This window comes from Cicer arietinum, chromosome 1, assembly GCF_000331145.2.
Source record: "Cicer arietinum cultivar CDC Frontier isolate Library 1 chromosome 1, Cicar.CDCFrontier_v2.0, whole genome shotgun sequence".
NCBI classification, from domain to species: Eukaryota; Viridiplantae; Streptophyta; class Magnoliopsida; order Fabales; family Fabaceae; genus Cicer; species Cicer arietinum.
In genome coordinates this window covers 5,635,534-5,656,545 of record NC_021160.2, presented here as the reverse complement: position 1 = coordinate 5,656,545, position 21,012 = coordinate 5,635,534, and the positions used below count along the sequence as shown (strand labels likewise).

The window sequence follows — 21,012 nt, the reverse complement described above, 5'->3', positions numbered from 1 at the left end:
TCAGGGGTAAAGGGGATGTGTTGTGTTGTGTCGCGTGATAATGCATTTCCCTTCTGCTTCTCATCCACGTAACCATTTCAGTTACCATCCCAAACAAGCCTTCACGAGAAACCCTCCACCATCAACGGCTCTCCTGCATTGCTTTCTCTCATCAACGGCTTATAAAAGAGGGACCCACAACGAGTACGAGAATAGGGTGCTAGTCGAGCTGGGCCCACTTCACTGCCAACCTCAACCAGGTTGGTAGTTTCTTATTTGCACCATTTCGGCTTTAAATAAATTCTCTCCCTCATCACCCTTTCTTCACAATTCTCATTTCAATCCTCTCTTCTTCAACAATCCAATTCTCGGTAACTTCATTTCTCTTCCTCTATTTCATTCTTATTTTTAATATTAATGCATGCATTGCTGGATTATTCTTCTATAATGCATTTGTGGCTTTTATTCGGATATTATAAACTTTTTTTAATGCATGTGAGGGTTTGGTGGGGGAATGAAAGGGGTTTATGCTTTGTTTAATTACTATTGCTGTGACACATGAAAATTTAGGATTCTACATTAATTGACTAGTTTTTAATTTAATTGTGAATAATTTTTTATTTATTTTAGTAAAAGATGGAATTTTTATCTTAGGTTGAAATTTTGGAATTTTTATGATCAGGTGAAAATGGGAAACAAGTTGAATGTGGTGGCGTTGTGTTTGTGTGTGTGGACCCTGTTGTTTTGTTTGGTTTCTTGTGTACCAAATGAAGGGTTACGTAGGATAGGACTGAAAAAGATCAAATTGGGACCCAACGACCTGAAAGGGTTGAAGGGTGATCAATCTATCATTAGGAAGTATCGTCTGGAAAACAACATCCTTGGAGGAATTGAGAAGGCTGATGTTGTTGCATTGAAGAATTACTTGGATGCTCAGTATTATGGTGAAATTACCATTGGTACCCCTCCTCAGAAATTCACTGTCATTTTTGACACTGGTAGCTCTAATACCTGGGTGCCATCTGTTAGATGTTATTTCTCGGTGAGTTTATATGTTATTTCTTATCCATCTTATGAATATTTAGCTTTGTAGCACCGATACTTCTGATTAAAGACCTGTCTATGTGTCCGACACAGGGACACCGACTCGGTGTCGTTGTGTTGTGTCTGGTGTTTGTGTTATCATCTGTGCTTCACAGATATTTAGCTGGTTTATTTATAAAATTATATCCTCACTTTTGGTTTTGTTGGTGCTGTTTTTGCCTGTTGGTGCAGCTTGCATGCTTGGTCCATGCCAAATACAGGTCTAGCCAATCAAGTACCTACCGGCCAAATGGTTTGTCTTCTTCTCTTTGTCTTTTAAGGGTCTGTATTTCTTTGTTTAAATTAGCTTCTTTCATATGCAGGGTTTGAAGTTTGAGACTTCTATAGTCTTGCTTTTACCCTGTAGAACTGCTACATAGCGCTAAATAGGCACCCTATTGTGAGGGTAAATTTTGGGTGTTTATATAGAAGAGTGGCTATGGAAGCACCTTCTCTCTTCATTTTTTATGGACCCTACACAATAAATTCTATTAATATAAATGAGTATTGTTGAAATATCCTGTAGTGATATACAATTGTTAGTGGGATCCATTTAGTAATTTCTTTTGAGTTGTTGTATTCGAGAGGTTGGGTATTTATTGAGCACTATCATAAAAAACTTATGAAATGAGTTATGCGTACACTTAGGTCCTGTTTAAGCACCCAAATGAGAGAGCTCAAATGTGGATGCTCTAACATAATATAAAAAAAATTATTGTAAATACCAATGTTTTTGTTTGTAATTCGGTTTGGCATAATATAATTAATGATTTAATAAATCATATTTGTTTATTTCTTTGTATCTTAGTTTTTTTTTTTCACCGAGAGTCTGTTGTTATTTAGGGACTTCTGCTTCTATTCAGTATGGTACTGGAGCTGTTTCTGGCTTCTTTAGCTATGACAATGTAGGAGTTGGTGATATAGTTATAAAGGACCAGGTAATGTTGATTTCCATTCCATATTTGGTTTCCTTCATACAGATGGAGAGGATTGTGTGAGTTCATTTGGCTTCCTTTGTGATATGTTGATCAATCAATTGATATGAATATTTTTCTTTTATTCCCTTCAGGAATTTATTGAAACAACTAGAGAGCCTGGAGTTACATTTGTGGCGGCTAAGTTTGATGGTTTGCTTGGACTTGGATTTCAAGAAATATCAGTCGGAAAGGCTGTCCCAATCTGGTATCTGTGCACATTTAAACATTCATTTATTGGTTTGTTATGATTTTTTTTTATCTTTATATTGAAAGGAGGCACTTTTCTGCCACAGGTACAATATGGTCGAACAAGGTCTTGTTAAGGATCCTGTATTTTCATTTTGGCTCAATCGTAAACCAGAAGAGGAGGAAGGAGGTGAGATTGTTTTCGGTGGGGTCGATCCTGCTCACTTCAAGGGCGAACATACTTATGTGCCTGTGACACGAAAAGGATATTGGCAGGTTGGCTAGGCTGTCAACTTGTTTGTTCATTAGTTTATGCTTATACTGCATCTTTTATAATATGTGTTAATTGCATTGTATTTTCTGGACAGTTTGACATGGGAGATGTACTTATTGATGGAAAACCTACCGGTACGTGTACAAAACATATCAGCTGAACTACTTGTTTATTTCTTCTATGACATGATATTGATATCACTTTGTTAGATGCGTCACGATTTTTATCCATTGATTCTGACTTCATAATATTGTAATCCAGGATATTGTGCTAATGATTGTTCAGCAATTGCAGACTCAGGGACGTCTTTGTTGGCAGGTCCAACGGTATGAATAAATGCTTGTAGATTTAGATGGCTTAGATTTAGTTTATTTTATTTTATTTTTTTAGTTTAATTTCATGACGTGTAAAGAATGCTTTTTGGTAGAACTTTTGACTAGCTTATTTCTATGATTAAATATATGTGGTTTTGCCTGTGTAGACTGTAATTACTATGATAAATCAAGCAATTGGAGCATCTGGAGTTGCAAGTCAAGAATGCAGGTCTTTTGTTGATCAATATGGACAAACAATTTTGCAATTGCTCTTGACTGAAGTGAGTAATCTATTCTTGTCATTGTTTTGTTGATTAAATTCTTGACCATGGCGACGAGTGTTGACTGTTGAGTGATTGGTCATTATTGAGAATGAATTTCCTTATGGTTTTCATTTGGTTCTGTAGACACAGCCAAAGAAGATCTGCTCCCAAATTGGGTTGTGTACATTTGATGGAACTCATGGTGTTAGGTAATCCCCAAAGATTTCTTTATTAACTTAAAGGACCTTACCGTATCTAATGCAACGAAGCACTAACTCTGACACATAGACACCGATAATAATTTAAAACAATAGAAGAGGCTGAAAGCAGCACTTGTGTTGGTGTGGTGTTAGTGTTTTGTTCAGTGTCAGGTACCATCGACACATGTTTGACATGTGACATACAATTATTTTAATGTGTCAGTGCTACATAAATCTAATGTACTGCAACTGCTGTTTTATTGAAATCTTTCAATTTTTTTCCTTAAGTATGGGTATCCAGAGTGTGGTTGAACAAACTGATAGAATATCATCCGGTGGTCTTCAAGATGCTTCCTGTTCTGTATGCGAGATGGCCGTTGTTTGGATGCAGAACCAGCTGAGGCAGAATCAGACAGAAGAGCGGATACTAAACTACGTCCATTCGGTAATTTAGTTTTTGTTTTGCTATTTTAGTTTTCAAATCCTTTCTTCCACTATTAACTATATCCTCATGATGATATTGCAGCTTTGTGATAAAATGCCTAACCCAATGGGACAATCATCTGTTGATTGTGCAAAGATCTCTTCTATGCCTGTTGTTTCCTTCACCATTGGTGGGAAAAAATTTGACCTTTCCTCACAAGAGGTATAATTTCAAATCAAAATATTTGCCTATTCAAGCCCTTAAAAATCGGAAATTAAATTCATTTTTAAACAAGTTTTTTTTTGCTCAAGTGAAACGGAGGGAGCAATAAATAGTCAATGGTAACATAGTAAGAAGATAATGAATCTCATGGAAAACATTTTTTTTATTGGTTTCCTTATTTTGTGTAAAAGCTTAAACAACACTTAAAATGGTTTCTCTGTTCCATGTTGTGTTTCCCTCATCCAATTTCCATTTGCCTTCTGCAGTACATACTGAAGGTGGGTGAAGGTTCTGCAGCCCAATGCATTAGTGGCTTTACTGCCTTGGATGTTCCTCCTCCACGTGGCCCACTCTGGTACATCAAACTTTAATTTGCTTTTGTGACACATAAACTATGACATTTCTTGAACAAAAAGAAAAATACACTGACATTTTTGTCTTTTGATTTTGATGCATTAGATTTGATAATAATCACTTAATGGCATTTGCATAAATGTAGGATCCTTGGAGATATCTTCATGGGGCGCTATCATACAGTGTTTGATTATGGTAAACTCAGAGTTGGATTTGCCCAAGCTGCATAGAGAATATGGTCATGCCTTGCAGAATGACAGCCTTTATTTGCTTGTAGTTTTTTTTTTAATTAAAAAAATTAGTATAAATGAACAAGAACTATAAAGGGAAAGAAGAGGTATAATTTCAAATCAAAATATTTGCCTATTCAAGCCCTTAAAAATCGGAAATTAAATTCATTTTTAAACAAGTTTTTTTTTGCTCAAGTGAAACGGAGGGAGCAATAAATAGTCAATGGTAACATAGTAAGAAGATAATGAATCTCATGGAAAACATTTTTTTTATTGGTTTCCTTATTTTGTGTAAAAGCTTAAACAACACTTAAAATGGTTTCTCTGTTCCATGTTGTGTTTCCCTCATCCAATTTCCATTTGCCTTCTGCAGTACATACTGAAGGTGGGTGAAGGTTCTGCAGCCCAATGCATTAGTGGCTTTACTGCCTTGGATGTTCCTCCTCCACGTGGCCCACTCTGGTACATCAAACTTTAATTTGCTTTTGTGACACATAAACTATGACATTTCTTGAACAAAAAGAAAAATACACTGACATTTTTGTCTTTTGATTTTGATGCATTAGATTTGATAATAATCACTTAATGGCATTTGCATAAATGTAGGATCCTTGGAGATATCTTCATGGGGCGCTATCATACAGTGTTTGATTATGGTAAACTCAGAGTTGGATTTGCCCAAGCTGCATAGAGAATATGGTCATGCCTTGCAGAATGACAGCCTTTATTTGCTTGTAGTTTTTTTTTTAATTAAAAAAATTAGTATAAATGAACAAGAACTATAAAGGGAAAGAGCAACCTCAGTATTGGACATTGGCAAATATTTATTTGCTAATAGTTTGTATAACTTTGCAATTAAAATGAGCCTAAAGTTGGGGTTGTGTTGTGTATATATCAAATTAATATTCTCGCAGTCCCTCCCCCTGCTATTATCATATATATCACTAGTGTTATGGGCCTCTACACTATGTATGGGCTCTCATGGTTGCTTATTTTAATGACCAAAAAAATTATTGCTATTTGAATCCTATTCTTTTAAGTTGTTTCGCAATCCATGTATGATGTGTCAGATGCATCAAATTACATGCAAAGGTAGAATAAAGAATAAAGAAATATACACATAAGAATAAAAAAGGGAAGGCATGTAAGATGCTTCAAACATGGTATTACAAGACACATATTTTGGCAAATAATAGATAGCACAAACAAAATAATATAAAATAGAGAATAAGGAGTTGAGAGAAGGTATTTTTCAAGCTGAATATAAAATGTTAATTTTAGTATTTTAGATAATTTGTATTTGGGACACAATTTTATGGTTTAGTGAGAGATAAAAATTTTAGTTTTTGATCCAATTTTTTTTAGCTTTTGATTTGAATTAAATGTCAAAGAATTTAATTTATATACATTGATAGTCGTAAAAGATAAAAAAAATCTATCCATATAATGTATATAAATTAAACTCAATATAAAACTATGTAATATAAAGGAATGTGTTGTGTTGAGATTTAAAAAAATTATTTTTACATAAACACAGTCTTGTAGATTATGGATCTTAAGCAAAAAAGATAATGAAAGAATTTAAATAGCTTATAAGAGTTTTTAAAAGATTTTTATAATCTAAGATTTTAAATTTTAGTAGATTTATATTATAAGAACACTTAAGATTTGAATAGACTTTATAGATTTATAAGCTTTCAAAAACTCTTGAAATTGAGTTAAAAAATGAACCTTTGAAATGAAAATAAATAATATAGCCGAATAAAAAAAATGCAAAATCAATACAATTTTATATTTAAAATTATCGGTTATTATCGTTTTGGACCAATTTTTCAAAATACATGGAGAAAATAAGTTCCTCGTTATTATTTTAACGATCATTATTATGATATGGATTACCTTGTAGATTATACATATCATACACTTCAAATATTTGTAGAAAGGAGAACACTTTTTTCAATTAAAAATTCACCAAAAAGTCTAACCTAATCCAATAAAATCTAATTTAGTTAACAATCTATTAAAATTTGAAAATTTTAGAATACTACAAAATATTTTATAAGTTATAAAAAATCTGAATTGAATACCATTAGATTTCTATTCTTTATTTTTAAACTTCAAATTATCCAAATTAAATACCACAAGACATAATTTTAGTGAATAATACAAGATAAATGTATTAGCAAATACAACCGGTTCCATATAGAAATTTTCTATAAGCAAAGATTTATTTACGAGAGGGATACTCAAATATGTTATATCATAAGTCTCCTTAGAGAGATTTCATACAAGCTAACATACCATTTCGAAAATCCATATCCTACCGTTATTGCCGCAAGAAATTTGGTTTTTAACAGACTAATTAATTGTATACTTAGTTGATTAGTCGTTTGCTTATTTAATTGGTTATTTATTTTCAACTAATAAAATGATATATTTGTTAAATTGTACTTTTGAAAATGATTTCCTTTTTGTATCAAGTGAATATTATGAGAAAAAGATTTTATTTCTTAGTTGTGTCTTCTTACTATACTCTAAAAAACATAGTGTACAAAGTTGAATTATAATCTAAAACCACTATGTCGACTAAGTTATTATAACTTGATATCAATTGATCATGTTCTCCATCATATTATCATTAAGGAATTAGACCTTCATACATATTCTAAACTTAGTAGACTAATATCTTTGTGGCTAATCAGACGTACGCCGACTAACAACTATAGATAATAACTATGTTTTTCACATGTCTATTAATCTAGATCAAATAGTTAGATTAAAATCAAGTTTTTATTTTTAAAAATTTAAAATTCTAATTATATTTCTCTACTGTCCCATCTTTAATCCAATGCAATGGTCACCAATATGTTGATAGCTCAAGTCATGCAATTGTTACATAATAAAATCCAAATTCAAAATTAGATCCCTTCTATTGGTTATTCAGGCGTTTAATAGGTGACTAAAGCCTGAGGGTGTGATGACGCAAGAAGCAATTCTTAATCTAATATGTACATCTCATTCAATAGATTAAATTAAAGGTAAAAAGTTATTAAATCTTTTAATAATTATTACTCAAAATATTTAATGATAGCTTGTACTGTACGACCTACGTAACACTAATAACGAAAGATTGGATTGGACGGGACAGAAAACGGTATTTAAATTTGGAAGGGTAAAGTAGAAGGTGGATTTAGCACCTTACAGCAATATTGCATGGTGCTGCAGCGTGACCTGATACTGATTCATGCATTGCACACTATATATAATAAGGTCCTAATAGATTAATTAAAGTAAGGATTACTGCAAAAATGGTTGGCGGCATGTGATGATAAATACAATATATACTCACTTTAATCATTGCCTTCCTTCATTTTCACGCTTCCTTTTATGCCGTTTAATTCCGCACGCAAAGCGTCAACGCTCACTTAAGCACCGCACTTTCCCACACCAAAAACTATACCATCCAAACTTAATTGCTCATAAATTATTTCCTACTCTTTCAAAACAATACACGCACATCTACTTTTTCTTTAAATCTCTTACTACAAATTATATAAAAAGATAAAAAAAATTTGAAAGTTAATTAACTTATTAAATAATGAATGTGTTATTTATAAACTATTTTTATTACTCCGATTTGCATGTGAGACTATTTAGATATACGGAAACATATATTATACCGAATCAACTTAATTTACTAGTACCACTAAGGGTCCAATCCAAGAAATTGAATTCTCACAACACGAGAGAGAGTGTCTGTTGTTTGTTCCATCGTTTTATTTTGTTAGTTAATAGCTACACTATGTGAATAGACAGGCTGGTTGGTATTTTTTAGATGAATGAGACTTAGTTAGTGCTACAAGTTAGTTGGCTTTGTCCTTTTCTTCTTCTTTAACCATATTCCAAACTGTCCAACTATCTTGCCTTTCAGGCATTCACTACCTTCTACCACTTTATACACTCATCATAGATTAAGTAAGCTACCTCATCCTATGCCTTTTTTTTTTTTTACTATTTGTTTTATCTATTCATATATCTCTCTCTCTAGATCTATATTAGTGCGTTTTGCCTTTAAATTGACTTTCACTGTTGGCTTTCGTTTTGCTTCGTATACAATCCACCTAAATAATATACTTATACTACTATAGCATAGTATGAAATTGTGGTTCATTTAAATTAAAGCATCGTTTGTACCTTTGATTTGACTTTAAAAATCAACAAAGAAGTAGTGATTAATTAGGAGGGAAGAAAGTGGACTAATCTGATTGTCTACTTCTAGTTTAGTCAATAATTGTCTACCACCAAATTAAACGGATCAATATAGATTAGGAAGTCAAAGTTCAATGTACCTATGTACATGATTTATTAATTGTTCTCTTTTAATTTGCCTAACTCGAGCGAATTCTTGTTCTAGTTGAATCCATTTCACTAGGAGATAATTTTCATGGTTTTCACAAGCACCCATATACCTATTAATCGAAGAAATCAAGGATTGTTTGGCAAAATTCCATATCTAGCTGTTACACTATACCATTCTATGTAACAAGGAAAAAAGGACCAAGGAAGTATATATAGTAAGTACCACGAGGATAGTTTCACTTTTACCAAAGACACTATGTAAACCAAATAATATATATAAATAATTTTTTGTCACAAATTCCGATATTAGACACTATATAAATATACAATTTTATTTTTTTTTATTTATGTTTTATTTCTTATCAGGTGATAATGATGAAGAAAAAATACAAATTTAAGATGTATTTTATAGGTGTTTGATGTACGTATACCAATTTTTTTGATAAATAAATATAATAGTAATATGGTAGGGAAAATAAGTCAATGAGTTTAACCACAGTTGGAAGCCCGGAAATCCAAAGAATAATATTTTTCTGGCTTTGATGGGAAAACAGTTAAAGATAACATTATTAAGAAGATTGAATAATAGAAGAATTTAACATATAAGATGGAATATGCCATAAAAATGTTCGATTCCATCCCCCTGTGTCCTTAATGACCTAATGATTCAGTGAGGAAGCACGCTGTCTAATTTAATTTGTTTTCCGTCATTCACCATGCCAATTATAATAGTTACTATACACACACTGCAATCTTTGCACATTCACTTAAGCATGTTCCACCATGTGCACCGTCTCCTTAATTAACCATTAACCAACCTCAAATTAATCATCCATTTTCACGCTTAATTAAATGCATATAGAGCTAGCTAGCTAGCGTGGCCGGCCAACATCAACAACAATCAAAAGTTTCTCATTTCATCCTCCTTTTGACACGTGGACCCCTCCCATCGTTACAAGACGGCGGCCGTCCATTGTACACAATCAAAACCACATTCAAAAAAAAAAAAACAAAAAAAACTTTCCACGTCATCATCATATATTATCATATGATATTCACATAACCTCTTACCCTCAACATTAAGCCAACCACAACACTCCAAATTAAACCAAAGTTTAAACTTTTACACTATATAAATATCAATGTCCTAATTAAGAAAGGTAACTCCTACTCTCAAATTCCACCAACAACAAAAAAATAAAACACTCTCTTTTCTAAATTTCAATGGATTGGATGAGAGGCAGAACCATTGGCCGTGGCTCAACCGCCACCGTCTACATAGCCGAGAATCGACATTCCGGCGAACATTTTGCGGTCAAATCTACAGAGCTTCACCGCTCGGAGTTTCTGAAGAGAGAACAAGAGATTCTCTCGAAGCTTAATTGTCCTGAAATTGTGGACTACCATGGTTGTGATGTCACGTTGGAAAACGGTGTTGAGTTTTTCAACTTGTTCATGGAGTATGCACCTTATGGAACTCTCTCCGATGAACTACGCAACAGAAATGGTGGAAATGGAATGGAAGAAGCTTTGGTCAAGTTCCACGCGCGCCGGATTTTATTTGGACTTCACTATCTTCATTCAAATGGGATAGTACATTGCGATTTGAAGGGACAGAACGTCTTGTTGACGGAACATGGTGCGAAAATCGCTGATTTTGGTTGTGCTCGGAGGGTTGAGGAGGAGGAGATGCTAATTTCCGGTACGCCGGCTTACATGGCACCGGAGGTGGCGCGTGGGGAGGAGCAAGGGTTTTCTGCTGATGTGTGGGCTTTGGGATGTACTGTTTTGGAGATGATCACCGCGAAAATGCCGTGGCAGGGTGTTTCTGACCCTGCGGCGGTTTTGTATCGAATTGGATTCTCCGGCGATGTGCCGGAGATTCCTAACTCTGTTTCGGAACAGGGGAAGGATTTTTTGAGGAAATGTTTGAAGAGAGATCCAAACGAGAGGTGGTCGGTGATTGAGCTTCTTGGACATGAATTTGTTGGAGAGTTTAAGGAATTGGTGTTTGATTCGGAAACTCCGACGACTGTGTTGGAACGAAGTATTTGGGACTGTTTGGAAAAAACTCAGGAGGTGGGTCCCACATTTGATTGTTGTTCCTCGGATTCTTCGAATCCTTTAGACAGAATTCAGAGGTTGTGTTCTGATGAGGCTGTTTGGGAATTTGATAATGATGATGAATGGATTACAGTGAGAAGTAATGATATGGAGTTTAATGCATTGTCGTTAGGAGAAATGGAAGATTATGAATCAGACACTGTTTGTGTAGTTGGTGATCATGAGATTGAGATTGAGATTGATTTGGAAAATTTTTATGAACCAGAAATTGTAATTGAATTGAGTAGATGGAATGCTATTGTTGATTATTGGTGTCTTAGTAACTGCAATTGTGTTAGTGATTTTTCGTTAGTTTGTCAATGTAGAAAGATTGTTTCCTGTGTAAAATTTGATCATCAGAATAAAGAAATTTTTATCATGCTCTGCTTTTTGCTTTCTCTTTGCCTCTTTAATTTCCCATTTTATTAGATAAATTCAACATTTTAAAATTTTTATTTGAAAATATAGTTTAATGGGATAATTTATGTGCCCAGCATAATAGTTAACAATGCCAAATCTAATCATATCCGTATGTTAATTTCTACTACTTCTAAATGAGTAGTGTTAAGAATTCACTTAAAATCTCTAAAATCAAATGTAGCCTCAAGCATTCTTTCTTGAATTGATACAATCCCTAGTCTATTTAACACTACATATTTGATAGTTGATTGATAGTGGCATGGTAGTATGGTATCCACCCTCCAATGGGGTCTGCAAGAAGATATCACGTTGCCTGTCCTAATTTGTTCTAGCTGATTTCTCAAGGAAGTTTCATCAGCTTTGAGGAGCTTATTTTTTGTGCTCTTGATTTGATTTTGCATCAGCAGTGTTGTTGGTCAATTTTAGTAGGTGCAACTTTTTAAATTCAAAAAACACATTCAAGTCTATAGTTTTTCTTATAGGTTTTATTTTCTAGGACAATTTTTTATTTTCTTACGTTGCACACTTTTTATTTTGTAAGATGTGCTTAAAAATCTGAAATATTATTTTTCAATTGCTACATACATGTGGAGGAGTTTTGTGTCTAAATAGGAATGATTGTCAAGTTAAGGAAAATTTGATGAAATGCATTTTGTCCTTATATGTGATTTACAGCGAAATTTGTTGTAGAATTTTTTTCTTAAATTATTAGAAAAACTTTATTAACAACATAGTATATCGAAAACCAGGAAATCTTGTTTCAGTTTGTCCAACTCCAAACATTAAATAATTCATAAAATGGATACGTGGACATCTGGCAGCACAATGTTTATGCTAGAACAGCTAAGATTTTGATAAACTACTAGTTATGCCGTTCTAGATTGAAGTCTAATAGAAAATGGTGTTGTGTGCTTTTTGCATTCTTTGTTCTGAACATGACAAAAGACGAACAGTATAATACAGATGTAACAAATGATGCTTATGTGTGACTTTGAGATCGGATATTGATATTTATATTTCATTTGAGAAAGAATAGACAATGTACAATCATCATTTCTATATTATTAAATATAACTATACAACACTGTAAAAAAAGTTTATACATACTTTTAATTGATTTTCATCATAATGATACATTGTAGTAGTAGAGAACGATGTATTTAAAATGATTTGTTGTACACTCTATGGTTAATGTGGTCATTGACATGAAATGCTCTCAAAACTAAATGGACAAAGGTATAGCCCTCATATATAGCAGCTGTTGTAATAGCAGAAATTGTTATGCAAGGCTCAGAAACACATGGAGCAAGCTAATATGTATTAAGTTTGAAGCTCTTTGTGGTGAGATTAATTTTCCCTTAATCAAAGGGGTTCATGAGCTGTCTAGATAATGAGCGTTTAGTGGTTGCAAGGGGGTATCACTAATGTAGCACATGTATTAGCACATTATGGTGCTGTTGTATTTACATCTGATTCTGACTTTGGGCTGCTGTGGCATATCTTGTGTTATTGCATGTAATTGGTTTTCTTTAATAAAATGTGGCTTTTTTGAAAAAGATAATTGCCATTTTTGTCGGCAATGATAAAGCAATGCTATTTACATGAAGGGTTTGTTCATGAAAAAACTCGTGAATTTCTAGTTAACCATAAAATTAATTCTTGGTCAAAAAACGTGGTAAATGGGTAGCTGTGATCTTTGTTAATTTGTGTGAGATTCTCAATTATGAACACTCACGATACTCGTGAGTCATATTGTCGTGACAACTAACATTTTTCCTTTAATTTGTGCGAGATTCTCAATTATGAGTGTATGTGATACTCTCATGAGCCATTTTATTGTGACAACTAACATTTTTCTTTAATTTGCATGAGATTCTCAATTATGAGCGCTCTCAATACTCTCGTGAGCCATTTTGCCGGGATAACTAGTGTTTTTTTTGTGTTGCTGGTAGCAAACCTAGTAAGCCAGCTAGTATATTAGTTATGGGGAACTTGATTGCTGCTCAAGTTATTGCAGGAGTAGATTGGAAACATAGTTTAGTTATAGGGAACATGTATTGGTACATAACAATCTTCAATACTACATTGGCAAATAACAGCTTGACACCGCATCTTAGAAACCGTTCTTCTTTAAGAACATATTATACCAATAATATTCTTTTCGTAACACTAGTGAGGGTTCTACTTGGAACCCACTAAAAGTATGTTAAGAACTTGCTTTGAGATTTACTATTTGGAGTGAAAACTCGTAGGAATTATTGGATCCTATGTGGCATTGTAGGGTTAGTTAAAAGAGACTTAAGAACCTAACTTATGATCTACCATGATGGCATTATCACATTTAAAAAGAAAAAGTATCTAAATCCAAAAATAATTAAATTTGCACAAATTTGTTAAAAACTTCAGCTGCTCAATATACTTGAGTAGGTACTTGCGACTCGTCTTTAAACAAATTCTTGGATCATATTATAGTTGGTACTTGGTATAGTAGCATAGCTGACTAACAAAACAAATGTGAACAAGAAAATGAAAAATTATGAAAGAAGTGAACAGTCAAGAGGAGAACACTGTCTGGCTCAAGAAACACATCACTTAAATAGAAACAGTGATAAATTTAAATAAAATTAAGTTCCAAGAGATATCAAGCACTATTTCAGGGCACGTCCTTTCATAGTGGCCAAACAGAAGCTGTAAAAGTTACATATGTGCAGAAAAAACAAATCAGCACTATATTTCTGTCATCACTGAAAAAAAATTCACAATTTGTTAGGACAAAATTGGTCCAAATTCAACTCTGAAGTGAAAATCCTCCTATTTCTTGAGAAGCAAGGATTGATAACCTGTTACCAGCAAACTGCCATGGAAATCCTGAAAAGTATAGAAGAAAAAGCCGCCGCCTTAAATGTTTCTTACATATTCTTCTTGGAAGCTGAATGCGAGAATCTTCGGTCAACAGATTGTAGTTGGTTGCGGAGGCTCTGGTTCTCCTCAAGTAAGCGATCATATTCAAGAAGGAACCCTTCAGATTGTTTCCTCAGAGCATTTACATTGGCTTCTGAAACACCGACCTCTTTATTTTTTGACTGCAGTTCAGATTCCAGACGATTAACTGCCGCTCTCAACTTTGCTGCTTCTTCCTCCATTGCCTTAGTATCCTCTGAAGTTGCGGCTTTTGCATCCTCAGACCCTCGCATTTGTTTCTTAACAGCTTCCATGCTCTTTCTTCGAATCCGAAGTTCTCTTATGTAATGGTGAAGCCGGTCTACCATGAGTGCAAGAAAAAGGACAGCCCCTGCAAATAATTGACCAAGGATAAATAATGCTCACAAGCCACAGAGGAGGTCTTTTAATAAATCATAAACTGATAGGACCCATGAAGAGAAAGGCCCAAATGAAGAAGAGAGTGCTGAATTGGCAAGTTAGATAGAGAGAGGGAGAGAAAATACACATGTTAAGGGAATATATATAGAGAGTTAGTGTCACGAGGAGGTTATCATCATACTTGTTATTCTGTTTTACAGTTTCTAGTGAACAGAGGGTATTCATCTTCTAAAGGAGCTTTGCTCGGGGTTATTGGAGGAAACTCTTGTAATCATTTTCTTAGTTTTCAATCATCAATTCCATATTCTTATTTCTCTTAATTTTGGGTTGCTAACAAAAACATTAAGGAAACAATCGGTTCAGAAACTCAAAACAGTATCGTTTCGGTTGGATTGGAACTGTAATTTTACTCTTCAGCTATGTTTTTTAAGATGTGACTGGTGTTGTGAAATATCAAAGAACACAGCAATATTTTGAAAAATTAGGACATATGTGGAATCTATCTAATTACATACAATCTGAGCTGAGGTTTAACACCATACTAGAGCTTTCTAGTTGTGAGACAGAATCCTATAAATTGAAAATCATATATTACATCTGGTTTGTCCCAAGTAGGTAGCTCGTTGAGTGAGAGCTAAGGGACATAGAAAGAGTTCTATGCCGGAGGTCTAAGGTTTCAAACCCTGGAAAGTAACATAATCACTAACTTAGTAACATTAGCCTGTAAATCTCTCTGCCACCAATAAGTCAATAACCAATACCACAAGAAAGTAAAAGATCATTTTCCAAAGCTCACATTTTTCATCTAGTTTAGAAGCTCAAATATCTTATGTATGTTGCCTCAACATTCATTCCACCACTCTTAAACATGGAAGAAATCAGTAGCAAAAAGAACCAATGAAGCTTCAAGTACAAGAAAAACATAATGCAAAGGACTCATAAATTATTTAGGCAAGTTATCTATCAAACACAGATACAAGACACATAAACAACACTATTAATTTGAGAGTGATTAAATGTAAGCGCATGAGTTAATGTCGGCGTGTTAACCTATTATTAGACACCAGACTCAGACTCAGACTCAGACTCAGAGTGGTCTTCAATATGAAGTGTTGATGCTACATATCAAACAATGGCACAAAACAGAACTACAATTCAACCTCCAAACCTTTAAATCAACCAACAAAGCATTCCCACATAAGAATCAAATACAATTTAATCATGCAACATGAATAAATCAAATGCATAAAAATTATAAACGTTTGAAGAAGCCATAAGAAAAAGAAAAAAAACGATACCCATGAGTGTTGCTTCGAGAAGATGCTTGGCCATAAGAACCTGATCGGTAGGATTAACAGCAGCAGCATCTTCGATCCCACGTTTTTGAATCTTGAGCATGCTATAGATACTAGAAGACAATACAACAAGAAGAGTACCAGCGATAGTTTTCACCATGAGGGGTCCACGTCCTCGTTTCAAGCGATCCAAAGCCATTATCACAAGTTTCCTCAATGGGGTTTTGAATAACAGCAATGCTATCATTGCCGCTTCACAAAATATGATCGTGAATAATAGCTGAATCATCTTCTACACTGATCAATTCGATTCAATTGAAATTGTTTTAGATCTTAACTTGACGTGAATTGAATTGAATTGAATAGATTGTTATGTTAGAGAGAGAGAGAGAGAGAGAGAGTGACACGCGCAGAGATTTATGGGGCTAGTGAGAGAAAGGTTGTGTATTAGTGTTAGTATGATGAATTAATGAATCTAAATCACGACGACAATTGAAGAGAAGAAACAGACACCAGAGAGAGACTCATTCAAAAGCTCAACAAATAAAATAACCATTTCTTCCTCGCTTTATAAACATTTCATGTTTTCCTATTTAGTCCTCCATTTTTTTTCATTATTGCCCTAACTTGCCACTTTTTCTAATTTTGCGTCACATTCATGGTGTGTTTATTAAGGGCAACTACTAAGGTGCAAAATTTCACATGTCATTTACATGGATTGCGATTTACTGCAGTTAAATAAATGACGCAGTCACGTTGTTGAATTTAAATCTGCCGTCAGATTCAATTAACGGCTCAGATCTAATGTTTCTCCAATTTTTCACTCTAAATCCAAAAAGACCCACCTTCACTTTACCCGATTATCTCCATTGCGTTATTCTAAACCCAATTTTTTCCAATACTTCCATTTTCAAAGGAGAGACGGGAGCAAGGAAAATAGGAAATAAAAAAAATTAATTAAATAACTCCTTAATGATCAAGAATGGAAAGATATTGAAGTTTATATTCTTAAACATAAAATGGAATTGCTTAATTGCTAACATGTACTTCAATGTGATAGAAAAAATGTCTAAAATTCCTAAGTTTTAGATCAAAATTGTGAAGTTTCTAAGCCATTCATTCAATCTGACGGCAGATTAAGTTTCAACAGCTTGACTGTGCCATTTCTTTGAATGCATTGAATCGCAATCCGATTTACATGCGATACATAGTCCACGGTTGATAATAATTTTAAAATTACTTTTTTTTAAAATAATTATTGTTTAAGGTTTTTTTTTTCTTCTTATTTTTAGCAATCAAACTGCTATACAAATAATTATATATATGAAAACAAATTACATATCTTACGCTGTCCAAACTATATAGGATCATTTAAACGTGGGGATTTATGTGCTGTCCAAAGGAGACATTCAGTATTAATATAAAAACTCTTCTTTGTCGTGATGTTTATTGGATAGAGTAGCAAAGCAATACATCATACAAAAACGAATAAGGCCTGCAATTAATTATTTAAATTTTTGCATTTGTTTCCAATAGTACTCAACTCACAATGCAGAGATGAGAAAACCAAAAACTAATTAGATGTGAATCAAAATTAACAACTGGTTGAACCAACTTGATAAATAATAGCAGCAAAGTTAAACTCTATCAATTTCATATATTTACAAAAAAATAAAAATAAAACCATGATAGTTAGTTTCTATAGACAGTATAGTACAACACATTTAATAATAACAACAATACTAGAAAAGCTTGCTTGCAAACTCTTCACAAGCATCATCATCATCTAAGGAAGGTAAAAAGTCAGAAAATTGCCTTAGTTCTGAGACACTCCTACCTAATTGTAAAGCAAGTTTAATTTCAAACAACTCACCATCTTCTCTTTTAAGAAAATCGTCTTCATTTAAATTTACCTCTATAGTCTCTTCCATGAGCTTAAAGAAACCACTAGCTCCCCTATAAAACTCAAACACCATCCCAACTTGTCCACCATGTTCTATAGTATTAACAACACTTGCCAAACCTCCACAAATAATAGCAAGCATCACAGGCCAAGTTGAATTAACAGAGCCCAAAAAAACAGAACCAACTGCTGCAAGACAAGTTAGTATTGGACCAGAAACTGCTAATATTTTATTCAACTTCAAGAAAAATTCACTCAACTTCAATTTTTTTCCCATATCCTTCTTTTTCAAAACCATCACAATCTTTTTCATTTCCTCTTCCAACCTTAAATCCCATCCATTATTATTTTTCAATTTCCCATTTTGCCCTTTATATTTTTGCTTCCTTTGTGGCCACCATATTGCTGGTTTAACATTTTGAGGGAACTTCTCAATCATTGATCCTAACAAAGGAAGAGGAAAAGCTTTATCCAATGCCAAAACTTTCTCCATTGCTTCATCAACATCAAATTCAGTAACATTCCCAAGAACAAGCCTTGTTTTGAATTCTCCTTGAAGCTGCTTAAAGAATCTAACAGCATTTCTCTGTTCTTCTGCAAGCTGTGATGGCTGAACTTTGTTCATCAACAGAAGCAAACCAGTGGAAGCCATGTAAAGAATTGTGGAAGAAACTTTCAATGCTAAAAGAGGTGATTCAACTCCACTTGATGAAACTGATGCAAGACCAATCATTGATGCAGCAGAAAGTGTCATCATGTTGATTGATGACAGCAGAAGATGGTTCCAATTGTCGCGTTGGATTCCAATGTTTTTGTGCATTTCTAATCTATCTGATATGATTTCCATAATCATGTGAAGCTTAATAACCTCCTTTGAATTTGAGGTGCTTCTGTTAAATGGTATTGAATTGTTATTGTTATTGTTATTGTAAGGATCATTGTTCTTTACATGAGATGTTGCTAAAGTGTAATTATTTAGATAGTTTAATCTATTAGGAAGCTTTGGAATGGAGATTTTGGTTATATGAAACTTGTTTGTTGCTGTAATTTTTGTTGTATGAGAATAAGAAAAAGAAGAAGAAACTTTGTTTGAAATCATAAAGGTTTCCATGTGCTATTATCAATGGTGTGTGAAAATATTTAATAATATATAGTTGTTTTGTTTTTAATATATGAAGGGTTAACTAATGGTAGATGAGTGTATAGAATTGGTTTGAGAATGAATTATATGAACTTATAGTTATAGCACATGCATAGATATATAAGCAGATAAATCAAATAATTTAGATTGATAAATTTTCCATTTCCTAATTCCAAATATTGGGGAATATAGTTCGAGGCTGTGAAATATTTGTCGTCTTCACTTTGGAAACTTGTATTCCGAGTAGAGTACTTGAGATGTTGACTTTGAACAGAATTAACGAGTAAAACAACCCTGTATACCAACTACTACAATATTTTGTTAAATAATTAAGACCATGCCAAAAATATAATATAAATATAAATATGTATATATATATAAATAATAAAACCCTGCAGGCTGAATGTTTTAAAGAAATTATGTCACATACTCACATGGCTATATGGCACTATGTGCTCATTGCTTAATATTTAATTAAGTGCATGGATATGCATTTAAATTGTTAAAATATTGTGACTGAGTATAATAGTAACGGATAAGTAACTCCAAGTCCTTTCTTCTAGAATATATTGTTTTTCATTCACGTGGGTTAAGTAAATTCTTTTGCACGGTTGATGACCAGGGAACCGCGGTTCTTCGCAATCACACTTACAGTCCATCATAAATTAATGTTATGTATATGTGTACTCATGAGTAGGCACGAGGCTAAATTTCAAGTTATCATATAGGAACACTCATTATTTTTTTATATCTATTAAACAATTCATTTTCTCTTTATCTTATTTCTATTACATCACCAATATATCATATATATATACTACATTATTTTTTTTTCTTTCTTTTTCTTTCAAAATGTAAAATAGATGTGTGTCTATACCAAATATTTTTCATAAATTTCTGTAAAAGAAAATTGGGATCAGTTCTCTTATTTTAAATGTTACCAACTTTATTACATTGAAATTTGATTTTTTATTTATTTATAAATATTCATAAATTTTGATAGAGGAAATTTGGATAGTTATATTCTAAGTAACATTTATTAGAAAAAGTTGTGTTATCATGGAAAATATGTACAAAAAAACAAATCCGACCAAAATCAGTCACTTTTAGAGTTTCTTTATATTATTATGGTATAGATATGCAGAAAAATGAGTTCAAATAATGAAATTATATAGAATTTAAATTACATGACTCATTTCTTTATACACGGTCTATAATACACGTATCAAGTTTAACACTGCCTCTTACTCAAAATGGTCAAAGGGTTCTTTTTCTGACCACTCACGTTTATCATTTTTGGACATGTAAATGGAGCCAAAGATTTATTTCATGTTCACATACATATCCGTTAGCCATTTCCATGTTGGATATAATACTTCATTTTTCATATTAAGTGTTTTATTTAAAATATTTAAAATCGTGATGATGATGTTGGAAGGCATTACTCAGAGAGACATGAAATAACATATTAGAGTAGGAGATGACAGCTGCGAACTAAAGTTCATTGGCTTTGTGACAAGGACAGAAGTACATAACTTTTTTATGCAATTGAAGTGGTCCTACGAAGTAACAAAATTTCTAACGTGATAAAGCTCTAGATCCAATGGTTTGAACCTAGCCTTTTATAAGTGCTTTTATAATTTATATGGTATGGAGAATCACCACAAGTGTAAGGTGAATGGAAAGTTGGGACTTGGGAGAAGTAACTCTTAAATTTGACATAAGTAAAGTCTATGGCAGAGTGAAGTGGAACTATCTTTTGAAGGTCATGCTCAGAATGTATGTTCATGAGAAATGGATGAGTATGTGCTTCCAAATAGTTTAGCAACTCAGTTTAGGAAGGGTTTGAGACTTAGTGATCCTTTGTCCCCTACTTCTTTATCATTTGTGCACAAGACTTGACGACCCTAATGAGTTGAATCAATAGGAATAAAAAAAGTACTTTCTCCATCATGAAGCAGCAG

At 33.2% G+C, this 21,012-nt stretch overlaps 3 protein-coding genes, 1 long non-coding RNA gene and 1 pseudogene across 4 annotated transcripts; 3 read left to right on the top strand and 2 right to left on the bottom strand.

Annotated features, from left to right (window-relative positions):
• The first annotated feature begins 210 nt into the window (after positions 1 to 210).
• AP2 (aspartic proteinase A1) lies at positions 211 to 4,608 on the top strand. The gene is made up of 14 exons (XM_004486118.4): positions 211 to 350; positions 662 to 1,021; positions 1,255 to 1,315; positions 1,906 to 2,000; positions 2,132 to 2,244; positions 2,333 to 2,501; positions 2,594 to 2,633; positions 2,761 to 2,825; positions 2,981 to 3,094; positions 3,221 to 3,285; positions 3,565 to 3,721; positions 3,803 to 3,922; positions 4,189 to 4,277; positions 4,422 to 4,608. Exons 2-14 carry the CDS (start codon positions 668 to 670, stop codon positions 4,504 to 4,506), a joined length of 1,527 nt encoding a protein of 508 aa, XP_004486175.1. The 5' UTR covers positions 211 to 350; positions 662 to 667; the 3' UTR covers positions 4,507 to 4,608.
• Positions 4,609 to 4,829: 221 nt separating this feature from the next.
• On the top strand, positions 4,830 to 5,398 carry LOC140919159 (uncharacterized). The gene is made up of 2 exons (XR_012161750.1): positions 4,830 to 4,968; positions 5,113 to 5,398. It is a non-coding gene; the product is annotated as an uncharacterized lncRNA (long non-coding RNA).
• Positions 5,399 to 9,939: 4,541 nt separating this feature from the next.
• On the top strand, positions 9,940 to 11,397 carry LOC101503317 (mitogen-activated protein kinase kinase kinase 18-like). Its single transcript, XM_004486257.4, has one exon. The coding sequence runs from the start codon at positions 10,090 to 10,092 to the stop codon at positions 11,395 to 11,397; it is 1,308 nt and encodes a 435-aa protein (XP_004486314.1). The 5' UTR covers positions 9,940 to 10,089.
• A 2,563-nt stretch (positions 11,398 to 13,960) lies between these two features.
• On the bottom strand, positions 13,961 to 16,437 carry LOC101507113 (uncharacterized; annotated as a pseudogene).
• A 1,309-nt stretch (positions 16,438 to 17,746) lies between these two features.
• Positions 17,747 to 19,018, bottom strand: LOC101502996 (probable F-box protein At4g22030). The gene has a single exon (XM_004486256.1). The coding sequence runs from the start codon at positions 19,016 to 19,018 to the stop codon at positions 17,747 to 17,749; it is 1,272 nt and encodes a 423-aa protein (XP_004486313.1).
• Positions 19,019 to 21,012: the final 1,994 nt, after the last annotated feature.